At 48.4% G+C, this 17977-nt stretch overlaps 1 protein-coding gene across 1 annotated transcript in view; it reads right to left on the bottom strand.

Annotated features, from left to right (window-relative positions):
- Nucleotides 1-17977, bottom strand: part of TOX2 (TOX high mobility group box family member 2) — a 112896-nt gene that overhangs the window by 6772 nt on the left and 88147 nt on the right. Inside the window, exons 4-7 of the mRNA XM_042883728.1 lie at nt 15856-16095; nt 12480-12707; nt 3883-3963; nt 1706-2107 (exon numbers count right to left, since the gene is read on the bottom strand). Of these exons, the coding sequence (XP_042739662.1) occupies nt 1706-2107; nt 3883-3963; nt 12480-12707; nt 15856-16095 (951 nt within the window). The remainder of the gene's footprint in view (nt 1-1705; nt 2108-3882; nt 3964-12479; nt 12708-15855; nt 16096-17977) is intronic.

The raw sequence follows: 17977 nt of genomic DNA, 5'->3' as shown, positions 1-17977 counted from the left end.
GAGGAACAGCCACACAAGCAATGCTGTCTCTGTCAGCTGTCACTGCTGGCAATTTAATGAGGGCTCTGTGGGGCTGTTTGATCTGAAAGCCAATCATGATCCCAATTTTGCGGGGCCTCCTTAATTAGGCAATGCGTATGAAAAAGCAGAGTTGTGGCAGTTACCTGACCAAGATTATGATTTTATCAGAAACATCCAAATTAGGGAAGCAAGTCTTTTTTTTTCCTTACATTTAAATTTTTACTAACAAACACGTGGAACAAAGCTTCACAAAATGCTGCCCTCAGCAACTACAAATATCCCAATTAACGTGATTATGAGGATCCCCTGAAATACCAAGGCTACATTTGCTTACGCAGAGCCAAAGCACTACCAAAGTGTGGGACAAGTTACGTGGGATACCCTGAGCAAGCTGGAAATAAAATTCTGCGCTTGGATTTACTTTCCCAGATGTATCATCTTCTTCTAGTGGTCAGGAATGACTGTGCTTCCACGTCCCTGCTCTCCTTTTCCCTTCTTCCACTGTAATAGCTATTCCAAAATGAACAATTTTTGTTTTCTCAAAGCTAGTCCCAAACTGAATGGGTCATATTATGTGAAAGAAAGCTTTGTTCATTGCTAAAGTACTGTGTGAATTTTGTGATATACAGCTAGTAAACATGTGAAACCCAAATTACTCAACCATCTGGGTGAATAATACAGTTAAAAGTATCATCAAGTAAATGGTAGCAGCTGTGAATTCAGAGCATATGTCCTTCACTATGAATAGTTGGTCCAGTTCATATTCCAGATGGAGAAGCTCTGGAAACCACTCATCTCCCTCTCCATATACTGGCATGTTCTCTATGAGACAGAGGGCTGGTTCTTGCTGCAGCCTGTTTTTCCTCCTGATCCATGTTCTTATCAGGTTTAGAGGAGCAGCAGAGACTCCTCAGCCTGGCTGCTCAGTGCTGCCAGCCACAGGCACGGCTACGGGTGGTTTCCTTCAGCAGATTTTACACCTGCCTAGCATGGGTCTGTGTGATTCCTGTTGCTGTTACGCTGTTAGCACAAGGACACATGTAAGTATCCTCTTGGCTCCCTGCCACAACAGCAATGTCCTCCAATTGCTAGGCAGTTTTTGGGAAAAATATTCGTTATGTCTTTTTTTTTTTTTTTTTTTGTGGCATTCCCTTCATCCTTTCTCTCTTCATCCTGGTGAAACCCAACTCTGCTGTTCTCTGGTGACCTTCCAGCTCTTCTTTTGGCAATGTTACCAGGGGGATTCTCACTGCCCATCTCACTGAACCCATTGCTTCAGATGACCATCGGTGAATCCAGGCAAGGCTGAGGGACCACAAGCACAAGGAACTGCTACCAGGGGCAGACCCAACTCCTGCAGCTTTTCCCATGGACAAAGCCTTCACTGCTCCAGTTGCAAACCCTGCCCTGTCTGTGGGGGTACTGATGCTCCTAGGTGTCTCAGCACTTTGGATAACACCGCCCCAAAATGCGTGATGGAGGATGTGCAAAGTGAGCAAAAGCCAGGAGAGGCTTCCCTGACTGCCACCACTGGGGCTGATCTCCACGCTACGGTGACTCACACCAAAATCCTTCCAGAAGGGACGATATCTCCACCCCCAAACCACACAATGACCAACTGACCCAACGCAATGAAGAGGAAACATCCACCTTTTATCAAGCACGTCGCTGGTCATGCACTCACCTGCTGCCCGGGAGGCGAGGAGTTCATGGGAGGCTGTACCTGTAGTGCCATGGGGGGGGACAGGAGGGGCTGCTGGGGGACCTGCTGCATGCTGATGGGCTGGCTGAGGAGGGAGCTCTGCGGGTGATGCAAGGAGAGCTGCTGGTGCAGGGGAGGGCTGATCTGGAAGGCGGGTGGTGGGGAGGCACTGATGCTGGGCAGCATGGGCTTGGAGGGCAGGGTCCTGGGGAGGCTGGGGTGGCCGCGGTAGCTCTGCAGGTCCGATGGGGACAGGAAGGAGCCCAGGCCGGGGTAGGGCGACGAAGCCTGCGGTGGCATAGGGTACATGGTCTGCTTGGGTGGGATCATCTTGGAAGGTGGGTTGGTTTGGGCACTTTTCGTCTCCCCCTGGTCAGCAGAGCTCTGTGGGAAAACAGACTGGAAGTGGGTGAGGGAGGAAGGACGCACCATCATCCGTCCCCAGGCACTTGTCCTGCCCAACCACGCAGAAGCATGATTTGCACCAAGATCCTCCTGGGGCTTGGACCGATCATGCTGCTGAACTCTACGCCTGTCCTACCCAGCACATGCACCTCCAGCCCAGTGGCTGGGCACAGAACCCGGAGCTAAGAAATTGAAGTCCAATAACTCAACTTATTGTTCAACTTGTGTTGAAAAAGTTTTTCACAATAAGACTGGTGAGGCACTGGCCCAGCAAGGTGATGGATGCCCCATCCCTGGAGGGGGTTCAAAGTCAGGTTGGACCAGGCTCTGAGCACCTGATTTATCTGTAGGCATCCCTGCTGCCTTTCAGAGTGGCTTCAAACTCAAATGATTCTATGACTGTGGGCTGGCAGAGCCTGGAGCACAGGAGAGGCACTAATCAGCATGGAGACAAACTGCCTGTCCACTGCTGACTGCTTAGGCCCACGTAGGTGGGTGACAAGATCACTTTTGCTTCCATTAAGGAACAAATGGGACTGTAAAAATACTCCTTTCTTAATCTTGAGCATTTCTGCAGCCCTGTGGGGTCTATAGTGCACAACACAATGGTGGCCTCATTTCTGAAGGAATAAGAGAAGAATAACAGGACATTATCTGGCTCGGACAATGAGGTTTTTCTCCGGCGATGGGCTCTGTAATGATCCTCCAGATCTTTTCTCACCCATCAGCAGGGAACACACAGTGCTGTTTTACTCAAAATAAACTTGTTCTGCAAAAAATTGGTCATTGGAGAAAAATGCATCCATGGAGTGTGGTGACTCCATGCCCTCCATACCCCACATCACTGCTATACATGTTCAAGGTAAAACCCTCATAGGTTTCTGGAATAAGAGCTTTTAAATCCCCAAATAGTTCTTTCCACCTCCGTTTCAGACATCTGTCCCTGCTGCTGTTCTGTTCGCAAGTTAAGACAGTGACAGTGCTCATGTCTGTGCCAAAGCTTTGAGCCTGCCCAGCCCACACCACAGTCACATGGATTCCACAGATGATGGTGGATCTGGGACATCACGTTATCTCCTGTAGCAGCTAAATATGACTAGTAGGTACTGAGGGTGTGGTATAGAACTGAGCACATATAGTACATCTAGCACAGCACATCCAGGGAGCATGAAGCGGACAAGGCATTTTGCTGCTCCAGCCCCATTCTGCCCCCCAGAGTGTCCTGAGCATGTCCCAGCACTGGGCCAGGAGCTGCAGGCTTGCTGGAAAGCCCACAAAAGCTTTGTGAGTCTTTGCACTTGTGACTGGCCAAACACAGCAGAGATGGATCAAGGCATGGACCAAGACATGAGATGTTCAAAGAAGAACTAAGGCACCCTAAGAGACATGGCAGCAGTTCAGTACCACTGCAAGGTGCTTGTGGGCAGGAGATGGAGCATCACTCCAGCAGAGGTGGCCTCACCAGTGCAGGTCTAGCCTCCTCCCTCACCTTTCTCAGTGTCGAGATATGGGCAGCAAGGAGAAGCAGGTTTGTGGGGTGGCAGCTACACGAACTACCATCTGTTGGCACTCTTGGAGCTCATGGTCCAGGACAGGTGGAAATCTGTCCCCCCCCTTTTTGTGTGCCTTCCCTCAGTCCTGGCACTACCAGCATGATTACACAGTATTCCTTACAAACTCAGAAACCCAGAAAGTCCCACGGGTTGCAGTGAATTCATCACTGCCACGTGCAGAGACAGCATGCACCAACGTACCTTGGAGACCAGGCTGGCCCGGTATGCAGCCAGGGCTTTCAGATACTCCTTCTTGGCAGCTTCTGTTTTCCTCTTGTATGCCTGCAAGGACCAAATAATGAAGAATTACGATCGAAGCAGAATGGGGTGCTGCTGGGTTGGCTGCACCCTCTCTGCTCTGTGGAAGCCTGCGTGGCCCAAGCAGGGATGGCATTCTAAAACACAGCATGAAAATCTCAGTTCTGCCAGGGAGGAACTGACTTCAAATCAAGCAAATAAAGCCCTGAAAGGCTTTTATAGGGTGAAATCTCTGTGTTTGCTTTCTGAACAGGAGCTAGAGGAGAGTGAGATCCAGGCTCTTGGTGGAACAACACAAGGCCAAGTCCCTGAATTACCTTAAGAAATGGTGAGTCATTCAGAAATCCTACACTAGTGCCTCTCTTTCCTGGCTTTCCCGTTATTAAACCTAAAGTTCCTACTCTTCAGCTCTTCTCTGCAGCCCTAGCAGCAGGGAGGTCCTTTCCGCGACATATCAAAGCTGAGATTCTGGCCTAATCTCATGACTTTGTGATCTGGGGCTTGCAGAGAAACAGCAAGTAAAACGAGAAAAAGCTTTGTAAGAGTGGATTAGTGTTTATTCTCCTTTCTCCACCTCACAGCTTCACAGGGTTGGTCTCCTTTCTGCCCCAAGTCTGGTTCCCGTTGCACGGAGAAATAACAGCATTCTCCAGGCAGGATGGCTCCCTATGGGGTGAAGCACATCCAACTGAACAAGCAAGAAGAATATTTCAAAATAGAATAAAAAATACAGGCGAAAGGAAGAAACTCCCTAGAAAAATATCTGTCAGCTCTCTTCTCTGCTGGAAAGTCAAAGCCCTCCTCAAGCGGCACAAATGAAGGTAATTTCAATTAGGACGGCATTGCATATATTTCATTCTGCTTTAAAAACAGCACCAGCCTTGAACAATCAGCACACTGAAGCCTGGTGGGGAAACACAGCTAATTTCTGAGGAGGTCTGTTTGCTTGCTGTTGTGCCAGGCCCTGAGCATGGGCACATGGGTATGCTGCCCATACCCATGGGATGATGGCTGGGAGGTGATGGATTTGGGGTGATGACTTCTACCAAAAGAGCAGGAAAAGTAAAATTACTGCAGCAGAAGAGTCTTTGTGAAATTTGTTTGAGCAAATTAAGCAGAATTTCCTTTTCCATTTGGGAGTTTGACTCAGCATTGCTTTCATGTTGCACTTTTATAGTTCTTGTGCCACCTGCCATGGCAGCACCCTTCCAATAGCAAAGAACCTCCGAACAGAGGAACCAGCTCCAGCAGCCAAGCCACCCAGATCCTTGAATTTCTGTCCAAAATCACTGCAGATTAGGTATATTAAAAAATGATTGCAAACCTTATTTTCTCCACTAAATCGAGGAACTCTGCAATAAAACGTTTTGCCTCGACGTGCTGCAGATCTGCAATTTTCTGAAACGGAGCCTTTTCCTAAGTTTGTCTTTGACTTTGTGGCATTCAGGAAGTATTATATTTGCTCCGTTCAGAACAAAATTACATTTTGAAATGTCAGCCTGAAGAAGAGTTTGCCCGTGAAAAGCAGCTATTTCTTCAAGCTGCACCCTAATAAAAGCTATTACTTCTCCCTACAATCCTTGCCTCCCTTACACCCTTCACCCATCATGGTGAAACCAGAGATCCCAACACAGCATTTACTGTAAAACAGAGACGTGCAGTTTCCAGCAGCTCTGCTTGTAACAGATGCTCTTAAGGGCAGTATTTGATGCTGCACAACAGTAACATATGAATTCCTTCATCTCAGGCTGCTACAACGTTGGCCACAGTGGATATCCACACAGATAGGTCAGTTATTTGGAAGACTTGTCTGAAGAAAAGCTGCACTTCATGGCCATGGGCAGGGAGAGGGAGAGGGTTGGGAGAGAGCTGGTCTGTTACCCTTCCTTAACCTAAATGCAAATAAATGGATAACTAACCAATTCAGTGCCTACATTCACCTCGGGCACTTAATCTTTCTGTGCTTTTTTCCCTACACTCCACCTGTCCCTACCTTTCCCAGCACATGGCACAGCTGCCCAGGGAGTGGGTGGAATCATCATCCCTGGAGGTGCTCAAGAGCCACGGAGATGTGGCAATGAGGGACGAGGTTTTGTGGCATGGTGGTGAGGGGCTGATGGATGCACTAGATGATCTTAGTGGTCCTTCCAACCTTGATGATTCTACAAGTCTACTGGCACTGCACTGTGCTGGTATCTTTGCCCATGGCCGAGTCCCAGGTCTATTCCTGTCCCCATGAATGGGGTTCAGGGCAGGGCAAGGGGACATCAAGCCTATGGTGTGTCTGTGGATGCTCTCCCACACCCAGCTGTGTCCATCTCACAGGTGTTCCCAACGGTCCCCCAGCTTGGTGACCATTCCCATGTGCTTCCTGCTGGGTCATCTGTCCGAGCACACAGCCTTTCCTGCATTCACAGTCTGCTCTATTGAGAATGCTTAACAGCAAAAATGCAGCCCGCCATGTCACACAGATCTGAGCACAACTTCTCACCAATCCTCTCTGCAAAAGCAGCTTCACTGCAGTATTTATAACCTTTACAATTTTAATTTAAACACTGACAAACCCATGTTACTTTCTAATTAAATCCCATTCTCTCCCAGGGATTTTAATTTCCAAGTAATTTATCAGATTTAAGGATCCTCAAAACATTTTGCATGTTTTCCTCTCTAACCTGCCATGCCCGCTGACTTATTTTTCCTACTTGCTAGCGGGAGGATTCATTAGTCATTAAGCGAGTGGGTGGGTTGGGGGGGGAGCAGAAATGGTTAGTGATTATGAAAACACGAAATCAGAGCTGTGAGAAGCATATGTTGGGATCGTAATCCTGACACCTCTGTGTCTCAGCAAAGCAGCTAGTAATTGTACCGTAATGAAATGTTCTTGTTTGATAACCAGTTAATTAGAGAAGACAATTATTCCGAACCCCGCTGACGCCCACGAGCAGCTCGGTGTCATGCAGGCACAGAGTGGCAGCGGGAGCTGTTATCAGTAACCTCTGTTCCCAGGCATTTAACAGCAATGCTGCTTTCCAAGCCTGCAGAGGAGCGAGGGGGACACTCTGCCCAGACCCACCCTCCTCCTCCATGCAGGGGATGCCTTGCTTTTACATGATCAGTGTCTGCTGATCCTGGTGCACAGCCCCCTGCTGCAATGCCAGGTGGAGTTTGGGGCATTTTGCTTCTAAAAAGAGATAGGGGTGGAGGCTGAAGCTCAATGTTCCTCAAGGTCCTTTCCGAGCTGAGCTGCTCTGTGATTCTCTGATAGACCATGAGGAGAGAAATGCTGACAAGCAGAGTGACCTAACCAAATGAAGGACTCCACTGACTTAGAAGACCAGGAGGAAGCACAGCCTCCAAATGTGACACAGCAAAGAAGGAGGCAGTGACCGATACTCCACAGATAGGAAAAGAGGCAATGAGCTTAAACTGTAGCAAGGGAAACATTGGCTAAGCAAGAGCAGAGCATTCCTAGCAGTAAGGATAATTAAGCACTGGAAGAGATTGCCTGGGGAGATGTGCAATCTCCAGCACTGAAGGTTTAAGAACAGATTAGGCACACATCCATCAAGAATGGCTTAAGTAGAGCTGATCCTGACTTCAGGCAGCAGTATGGTCTGGCTGACCTCTTAAGACTCTCCTTGCCCTCCTTTCCATGATTCCATGACTCTTTCCCCCCAGACGTATACATTTGGATTTTATTCTGCTTGTAATTCTAGAGATTTTTTTTCTTGTAACTATTATATTCTTTCCTTGAAGTTATCTCTTGGGATCATCACAATTTATGGCTTATTTATATGATGACTTGAGAGTACTTCCTTGCTACACCCCACCACCTATCTGCTTTGCATGCAGCCTTCACACCTCCACTGGGAATGCATGTAACAAATACACCCACATCATACTCCCATTCCTATCCAGCTCTTCCCCAGGTCATTGCATCCCCCTCCTGCTCTCTTCTTGGGACAGACTTAACCCACCCCTCTCCCATAGCAATGCGCAAACCCAAATCACTTTCTTTTTTGTGTAAACATTAACACACCTTCTTCTGTGCAGTAGCTGTGCTCTGGATTCCTGAAGCCTGATGCCAACAAGCTTGGCCATGGGAAGCACCTGTCCATGATGACAATTGTGAGGCTGCTAACTAGGTGCTCTGTGTCCCCAGGCTCTGCCAGCTACAGTGTCTGACAGCCCTGAGGACACCTCCATGGAAGGCTCTTGCTATGGAACTGTTCTCATGGCTTCAGAAGAGCTCCTCCCTTATGCTGGTGGAGCAGCACAGTGAAGCAGTCCTTAGGAGAATGAATGGAAAGGCACATCCCCAAGCAGCAATTACCATAAAGTGTCCCAAACAATTCCTGCTATTTTTCCTCTGCCATCGTGTCACCTGGGTGTAAGTCAGCTGTTCCTCCAGAAGAGCCTCCAAAATGAAGCGGAGGATGAGGGTGACAATCCAACCCTAAACCTCCAAGGAGGAGGAAAAACACACAACACGCACCTTCCCCAGCTCTCATTTTGCTCCTCACACTTTTGGAGCTGCTTTCAGAAGCAGTCCTGCCTTTTCACGTCTTCCTGGTCACTATCCTGATCTCCACAGATCTCTCCTGACATCATTTGGGATTGGTGCTTTCATTCTTCTCCAGTACACGGCTTTTCTTGGCACTCGAAAGATGCTATAACTGGGCTCCTTCCTTGCCCCTTGCCGCCAGGTGTTGGGAAGCAGCCAGCAGCACTGCTGGCTCCTGCTCTGACGGCTCTGGAGCAATGCTGGAAGCGGGCAGTTTGCTGGCCATGCTGCATTCAAACCCCACTCTGCGATGGCTCTGCCAAAATACGGCCTTCCAGCTGGCCCTGGACTTGTCTGTTCTCTAGACATACGTAGTGTCCTGTCACCAGGTGATGGATCAGGCTCAATGAGCAGATGGAGCTGATTAGATGGGTGATCTATTATTTTGTGCTGAGCAAGTAATTCTTCTGTTGGGTAATTTATCCCTGGAGTCTGCATGCTGTGTTATTCTCAAGGCTGTGCATATGGATGGGAAAATCACGTACGCATCTTGCCATGGAGCAGCTCTGCATGGCTGGGCCAGCATGAGCATCGTGAGCTCACATGTGTTGGAACACTTGTGCCCCTGGTGGGTCCCCAGACTATTCTCATGCCTCAGGCCCTTTTCAACCTCTTAGGACAGTGCTGTCATATAGAAATAACACTGAGCAGGGGATTCTGGAGACTCGAGCAGGGCCAGGAGCTGCGGGAGGCTCACAATGCCAGGTACCCCACTGGATGATACTGGCTGCATTAGCATTTCTCTCTCCACCGAAGTCTAAGCTATCTCTACAGGAACAGCTGCTAAACTATTTGTAAAGTTCAAAGAGTACGTATTAATATTTTTTCTTCCCCGAGTCACATTCTTCAGATTCCCATGTAAGCTCCTTAGGAAGGGCCACGCCAGCTGTTGAAGAATGCAGATTACAACGTCCCGCTAATGCAGCACTGCAGATATTTCAGGGCATTGTTATTTGTGGCTGTGAGGCACACTCAGCCATGCTGGAAGGGGTTAAAGTGGGGAAGAAAACCGCCACTTGCTGAACAGGTGTCCTTGAGCAGTACCCAAGGACACGGAGATTGCTAATCCTGTATTCCACAGCATGATCAAATCACCAGGCAACAGATATAAATAAAAAAAGGCAGGAAATAAGGAAATTTAGATACAAGTGTGTCAGAGGGAAAATGAAGATTCATTGTGAAGAGGCTGAGAAGAGGAGAAGAAGAAGGAACAAAATGACAAAGGCACAAATGATAAACCAGTGAGAACGACAGAGAGGGGAAAAAAAGCCCCTCTGTGAAATGCATGGCTGTGACAGCAGCAGCCAAATCAAAGATGCTCCTAGATTATATGGTTTCTTGCATAATGTGCATTCTGATTCCCGCTCAATGTTTGTCTTTCAGCTCGTGCACAAGGAAGAAAAAAAAAAAAAAAAACATATCTGAAATGGTACGTGAGCAACCTTTATTTTGCTTGTTTCATCAGGAGGAGAAAGCAAATTTGCTTTGTGGGAGCAGCAGCACCTGCTCAATGGCAAATAAATAGCTACAGCTTTGATATTACAATGCATATAATCATTAGCAGCCCAAATGGCAAGGGATTAACCCTCTCAGTGCTGCCTGTCCTCCCTGGCACATAGTTGACATCCCAGTTCCTATTGTAGAAATGGTGGGAATTGGGTTTATAGTGTCCTTCCCTGTGCTGTCACTGACCAGGCAGGAACAAAGCATGCTCTGGGCTGGTAAAACACTGAGCCTGCTGGCAAGCAGAATGAGGTGGGTAAACCTCATCTGAAGCAGAAGCTACAGCAATGAAAGCATCAGGCTATGAGCTGCATGGTGGGGATGAGCTCTGCACATCAGCCTGCCAGAAAAGCAACGCCCCTGCCCAAATATCCTCCTGTGCTTTGGGGTACAAGGGATCCAAGTCCAGGACTACAGTGCAGCTTCAGATCTCACCCACTAGCCCCAAATCTCGCAGCAGGACCAGGGGAAGCTTCCTTTAACTAAAGCCTTGGTCTGACTTGAGCGAGGACATCCAGACTTAGCGCTCTGCACCTCTTCTGCAGTGAGGTTATGAAGGTGAACTAAAAGGTTTCAGATGGATCTGAACCATCATTGCTGAGCTGTCCTGCTTGGTCACTGTCCCCTCCCCAGAGCACTTGGCTGTCTGCCTTCATCACACATGCCCATCATGCTTGCAGTCCTTGGGAGAAAGGACATGCTGGACATCCTTGTTTTTACGTTTTAAAGACATTTGGCTAATGTGTTTTCTACTTTCTTCCTTTTTGCTTTCCTTCTTTCCATTGTGTTGCCTTACAAATCCAAACAAACTTGACAGAATTGCTGGCAGGAGAAAGCAAACAGGGGCTAAAGGGGCTCTCATCCACCAGGCGCTCAACACGCGAACGTGCCCCATTGCACAGAGCAGCACAGAGCAGCACGGCGTCCCTCCAGCCTGGAGGTAGCTGTGCTGGGAGGGGAGCACACAGCTGGAGACAAAGGCAGGAAGTTAATATTTAAGCATCCAGACAAGGAACAAATGACTTAATCAAATCAATTACAGAGGGAGAAATGGAGCCACTTAGAAAGCGCGTGTAAAGAGACAGCGAGGCTGCTGCTATCTCATGGAGGAGAAGAAGGGAGAGTTAGCGGGGAAGATAAACGGACTGGTTAAATCCCTGCTGTTAATTAAGAGCCCAGCATTTGCACTGTGCTGAGTCAGGGTTGCCACAGTACCTCCACTACATAAACTACATTTGCAGATGAACTCAGAGCCCAACCTACAGAGATATTTCTATCCAGATGGAGTAAGGGAGAGCAGGATGTCAGGAGGGAGGAAGGCAGCAGCAAGAGGAAACAGAGAACCTGGGGCAAGTTTTATCCATGCTCCTGGACCCCTTGCACCATGGCCGAAAGCCATTCCCTGCACTGCAGAACCTGGGAGACAGCCTCATGCCTCAGAGACAGCCTCACAGCCTGCAGACAGCCTTACAGTCCTGGGGACAGCCCCATGCCCTCAATCACTGCACCCACGGGCTGTAAAGGAAGCCCGGATGGCCAGAGGACTTCGGATGGATTTCAGGAAGAAGGTGCATGAGAGGGAAAGGCAGAGTTGTCAAAGCAACACATTGCCCACTACGGGGACTCCCAATGGACCAGCAAAATGGCTGTCAGCCAGGCAGACTGCCTTGTTTGTAAGGTGTGGGATGGAAAGCAAGACAATTTCCTAGCAGCACGACTTCCACTTCAGTGATTTTTCCTTGCTGCTGTTCCCACCCTAAATGCAACTGCTTTGAGTCCAGGCCATGGGCACCCAACCAGAGTTGGAGCTGGACTGAGAGGAGGGCTCTGTGTGGGGAGGACCATCAGCCCCAGAGTGGTTGGGCTCACAGATGCATCACACACAGTGTCAGACCTCACTCTGCCCAACAAAAAGCCACGTGTGCAGTGGAAAGTGTTCCCTGGGGTTTTCTCAGCAGGGACCAAGCAATTACAGACTGCTGTAACTGACTCAGCATCAACAAAGCAGTTGAACCCAGACTCGCATGTCTCCTGCGAGAATGAATGCTGTCAACAGCCGTGAGGCAGGAAGGTTTCCTCTGCAGGGCCACTTCAGATGTATCCCACTCAAGCCTTTAAGCCCTAAACATTCAATTTCTGGCCAATGAGGTAGAGAGCTAACCATTTTTTTCCAGTTTCCAGTCACTCTCTGTAATCAAATACATAAACATTTTCCATAAAAGAGCTCATGCCAGGGAAATACCACTGAGGTTGTTACAAAGCATGTCCTTATCAAGAACAATTAATTATCAGAAAGATTTGCACTTCCCCATGTAACAGCATAGTTTTTTCTACAGAAAAAGCAGAGGTGAAACAGACAGTGTATCCTACAGGGCCCCTGACTGTGATCCTGAATATCCTGAGGAGATGCTGACCCTTTGCAGTGGAAAAACACATTAATAGCTGAACAAAAACCACTAAATAGATAACTTACTTGTTTTTGTTCTTCTCCCAAGCCGTCCCACATAGATGCAACAATTTTTGATACGTCTCCAAAGGTAGCATTGGGATTTTGCCCTTTGATAGCAGCTTGTGTGTCTCTGAAAAACAGGGCATATGCTGACACGGGCTTCTGAGGCTCATTGGGATCCTTCTTTTTCTTCTTCTTTTGGCTTTTGGGCTTTTTGCCCAGGTCTGTTGATGGTCTTTTCTCTCCAGTGACCTGCAAAAACCAAGAGAGTCCCTTAGTGGGCAGCTATGGGCTGTCTGAAATAGGTCTTTTTCCAGCTAATCAGGAGTGGGATAGGATGGGGCAGGGGCAGGAGGATGGCCAGCACGGTGAGGATGCCCTAGGGGTCTTTTCTGCTCCTCCTTTCAAAGCTGGGCTTTCTCAACACTGACCCTCAGTCACCTCCCTCCCTGGCATCACAAGATCACTCTCTTCATTCTCTTCCAGGACCTCTCCAAACACACTGCTTCCCAACTCTTGAATTTCTGCAGACTCATCCTGCTGACATCCATCTCCACAGCGCCCCTTTGCAAGTTGCTGTTGGCAATCCTCATCCTTGCATGACTAGACCTCCCCATGCCCACGGCAGAGGACACAAGCATCCACCCAGCAGCGCATACATTGGCTGCCCAAACTTTTTTTCACCCTGCTGGTGCTGAAGTACTGCCATCCATACAAACATACAACAACCAACTCTTTAAACCCTGTGTAGTAAGTGCTTCACAGGCACTGTTCCCTTATTGCAATCTGTCTGGGTGCTGCCAGACAAAGTTTAGGTGCTTGAACCAAAGGGTTGGGAGCCAACCAGTGAGGTGCAAGCAGGGGTGTTTCCAGTGGAGGCAGCACAGAACCAAGATCCCATCACTCAGCTTGTGCCTGGGCAGGCTGTTAGACATATGGGGCTGTAGAAGCTGTGGAATGCAACCTCTGGACAGTGTTTGACTGCTCATCAGAGGTCCCAAGGCACCTCCTGGCTTAAACACTAACATACTACAAAAACTGCACATCCTGTGAGTGCTGGGAGCAAAAGATCTTTGCTCCTGATGGGTTTGCTAATTTGATTGTGAGCACAGAGGGCTTGGATTTCAGAAGCTTCGTATACATTGGTACATTCACCAAGGGGAGAAAGGGCAACCCTGCTTGTGTTCTATGTACAGGAGAGCTCAACCAGCCATTAAGATCAGTATCAGTGCAGTGACATTTGTCAAAGAGACAGTGACCATTAGTGAATGAGCAGAGAGCCTGAAAAAATGGCATTTAATTTCAAACTGTCCAATTGGGCTTGAATAGGAGGCACTGAGGTGAAAGGCCACCTTATTAGGAGGACAGAAATTCATAACAGGGCTTCAGTCCATTAGCAAGCAAGATGGCATCGTAACTAACCGAAGTCCTGCCTGATTCACCACAGGGGAGGCTGACCTCACAACTGGTGGCCATGGGAAGGACCTGGGGACTTGACAGAATCATAAAATCATAGAATGGCTTAGGTTGGAGGGGGCCTTATCTATTCCAACTCTCCTACCATGGGCAGGGTTGTCAACCACTAGATCTGAAGGCAGAACACAGCTGACAGCTTTGGGGCAGGAAGGTTTCCTTTCACTGCAATGCAATGGCCATGACAATGGCTACGGAGCCAGCCCTGCACACAGAGCCAATGGCATTGATGGAAAAGCCAAACAGGACATCCTCAGAGGTGCTGGCAGCCCTCATAGATGTCAAACCCTCAAAGGGCTGAACCTTATGGACACCATGATATTTAGAACTATGGAGATCTTTAATCCAGCTGGGATCTGACAGCTAGTTATAATCACATCTCCATCCCTGGAGCGACACAGCAGCTAACCACCCCAGTACAGCTTGGAGACCTCCTACAGTTACAGGGTCCCTACCTCTGAGGACCTTCTGCACCTGAACCACCCTCTGCCATCGGACCCATTTATTTAATGTGCAGCTTTCTTTGATGACCTGTTGTACAAGGATCATTAATGGCCATACAAAAAATGACTGATGAGTCCCTCAGAATGTTTCCAACAGCTGTGTATATAGAGAAAACAAACAGAAACCTGCAGGGCACACAGCAGCTCTTCTGCTTTCTTTACACTTCTGCTCTCCTTTCTCCATCAAATACATCACTCCTGTTTCACCCATCAAGCTGGGCAGTTCACAGGGCAGAAAAATGAGGGGTATACATGTAAGATCACAAAAAATCAAACCGCCGCATGTAACTTGGACATCTCTGCATTCCTCCTACCCCAACATGCATCAGTGGGCCAATGAGATCCACCCACCAAACCATGACAGGAGAAGAACTGAACGATGCCTGAAGAGGCAGTGAGAGGACTTGGTGTGTAACTAAGATGAAAACTCATTTTCCACTGACAGATTACAGCTGTGTGATACAGGCTCAGGGAGACAGCAGCCCATGTATCTAGTGGCACATCCCATCCTACAGAATCCCCAGACATGCAGTCAGAGGGTGTGTGAAGTTCTATCTATAATCAATCGTGTACCACATCTTTTCATAATTTTAGTCCACCAGACCTCAGTTTGGCATACACAAGTGCTCTCTGCTTTGAAATGCTCTGATCTGAAGTGAAAGCTGCCAATGGATAAAAAAACCTACATTAATTATGAGAATAATTTTGCCTGCATTTCCTTGGAAATGCATTTGCTCTTTTTGCTAATTCCTGGCATTTTCCTGCTTCTTTTCCAGTCCCTTCACTGTTTCTGGCTCTGGTTATACATTCACATCCCATCACAACTAGATATTTTTAGAGGATAAGGCTGCAGCATTGGTTCTTCCGGCATCATCCGTGGATCAGCACTTCCAGGAGAAGGCTTTCCATGAGAGGCCTTTGATTAAAACCCACAGGGAATGCAGGGGCTGGCCTAAATGGAGACCTTAGGATGAAGAGATAGTGACCCTGTGATCACTGCAAGTTGTCCACAACAAACAACAGAGAGCAAACTCACAGAGGACAGCAGAAGAGTTTTGCTGGTGCATTTTGACAAGGATGGACAATGACCAAGGTGTCCCAGAAGCCCTACAAAAGGCTTTGTTTTTTTCATTCATTTCAGGCTTACATGCCTGGAAAGCTGTGGGGAAAAGCCCGGTTCTCCTTCCTAAACTCATTATACCAACCCAAAATGTGAACTGACCTACCAGGTTTACCAGGTTTGGAAGCAGTTTTCCCAGCTTGGGGTAAGTACACATATATATTTGTGTGTGTGTATAAATATCTATATATGTGAAGCTATTTATACAGAAGCAATGGATATAAAGTGCTCTTATTTAGCATGACTGGTAAACATCATCTGATGTCCTCCTACCATCTGATGGAAGAGCTGTGACTGCACGTACCTTATAGTGTGACTCTGTCTCCTCTTCCTGAGTAGAGCTGGAGGGAGATGGTGTAGCAGACTTGCTCCCTGGGGGTGATGGGGAGCCATGGGTGACACCACCGCGCATCCCCATCTGTGAAATGAGCTGTGATTGGCTGAGGGCACCCATGGGGCCAGCCAGCATGGCGGGGCGGTTCAGCAGCGGCACTTGTCGGTTGGACTCGTAGGACGCGGCGTCTGAGTGGACCATCTCCTGGATCTATGCAAGGAAGAACATCACTTTGTCATTACAAATGTATTCAGTTACGTGCTGTCAGATCACTTTATGATGCAGTCTTATTGATTGACTCTAAAGGGATGACAAAGTCTTCCTCATGTCCCTTCCAAGCAGGCCAAGTGCAAGAAATGAGTCAAGTGCTCCAGGGGCTCTGTGCAGGTGTCACAACCAACATCTCACAGCTGCTGGGTCACCAGCACTACTGGGGTTAAATCTGGAGGCAAAAGCAGGAAACACAGAAACCATCAGGGGAGTCTCAGGCCCCCATTTCCACCATGTTGGGCTGCCTTATTGTTCTTACTTGGGAAAAGAGGCTGCCCTAACCTTGCCAACACCTCCTTTCAGGTAGTTGTAGAGAGTGATGAGGTTCTCCCCTGAGCTGCCTCTTCTTCAGACTGAACCATCCCAGTTCCCTCAGCTGCTCCCCATCACACATGTGCTCCAAACCCCTCACAGCTTTGCAGCCCCTCTGGACATGCTCCAGGGCCTCAATGCCTTTCTTGCACTTGGGGGCCCGACGCTGAATACAGCACTCAAGGTGGGGCCTCACCAGTGCCTAGTAAGGAGTACAATGCTTCTTGAGATGCCTCTCAATTTTAAATAGCACTGCTGGTTTTGATCTCACCTGAAACGAGCACAGCACAATAACATCCAGAGAAGGGCAAGGGATATTCCTGGGTCATCGTTACTATTTCACAATGAGAAGAGACCAGAAGTGATGTAGATGTATGAAGAGAGATCAGAGATGAGAAAGGATGCTTTGCGGCAGAGCTGTCCATGAAATTCCCATGAATCCCTAAATCCCATTTCTCTATTCCCATGAGAATGAGGGGACAGCCAATGGGACTGAAATGGCCAGTGCCAAGCAGCTGCAGAGACACAGAGACACTGCACTGGCCACCAGCTGCTGGGCCACCAATCTTGGAAGATTTGGAAGAAAAATGTGGGGCTGCCCCAGTGCTGAGCCCACAACCAATTTTTCTCTCTCCATCGTTGCAGCACTGAGCTGCCTCCCTGCATCACCAGGTCCAGCCCCAGCTGAGCAGTGAGCGGTGGGGGGGAAAGCAGACCCCCTTGGAAACACTGTTTTTTCCCTTTCATATTAATCTGATTAATGTTAACATGAGCTTAAAGACCCAGGCTTTATTTATTAACAACCTTCATTTCTGATAAGCCTGCTGAGGTGCGATCTCTCATTCCCAGGGAGACTTGCCAGCTCCATTAGCAGTGCATGCAAAAAGAAACCTGGGGAAGACCTACAGGGGCTCGGCAGGCTTCGGAGGAAATAAATCCCAATGCAAAACCAGCTTTAGAGCTGCAGGCCAGGAATCGGGAGCTTTGAACAACACGAGACGGCGTGCTCCGCTCTTACTTTCCCATTTTCCATCAGTGGAGAAGCATGCATTAGGGGAGTAGACTTTCCCAGCTTTGCCCTGTTGTTATATGAATTACAAAGTGCAGGGATTTATCACGCCTTGCATTTACACAGCAGCAGGAGTTTGGCTAAGGCTGGCTTGGCAGCCACGCTGCATTGCTGCTTCCAAGGAAATGTGTTTGCAAAGGCAGTGGGGCTGGATTTGCTCCAGCACGCAGCCAAGAAAACTGACTTCCTGAACTATGCAAAGTGTTACACACTCTTCAAGTTGCCTTGTTGCAAAAGTCTGGCCTCTCCTTGCAAAATACAATGCATCAGAAATCCCAACCAAGAAGACAGTAAGCAAGGTGGGGATGGACAACGGGCTTGGGTAGCGTGGGATGCGTCAAGAAGGGGATTTCTGCACTTGCATTAGGATTTGCAGTCATGATGGGACAGGCAGTGATGGGGAGCCTGCAAGGAGGCAGAAGGGCTGGCAGCCCTTGGCCC

The sequence above is a fragment of the Lagopus leucura genome, unplaced genomic scaffold (assembly GCF_019238085.1).
Source record: "Lagopus leucura isolate 7727_CA_CO unplaced genomic scaffold, USGS_WTPT01 Super-Scaffold_100039, whole genome shotgun sequence".
NCBI classification, from domain to species: Eukaryota; Metazoa; Chordata; class Aves; order Galliformes; family Phasianidae; genus Lagopus; species Lagopus leucura.
The sequence above is the reverse complement of the archived record's forward strand: the minus strand, read 5'-3'. Positions and strand labels throughout refer to the sequence as shown.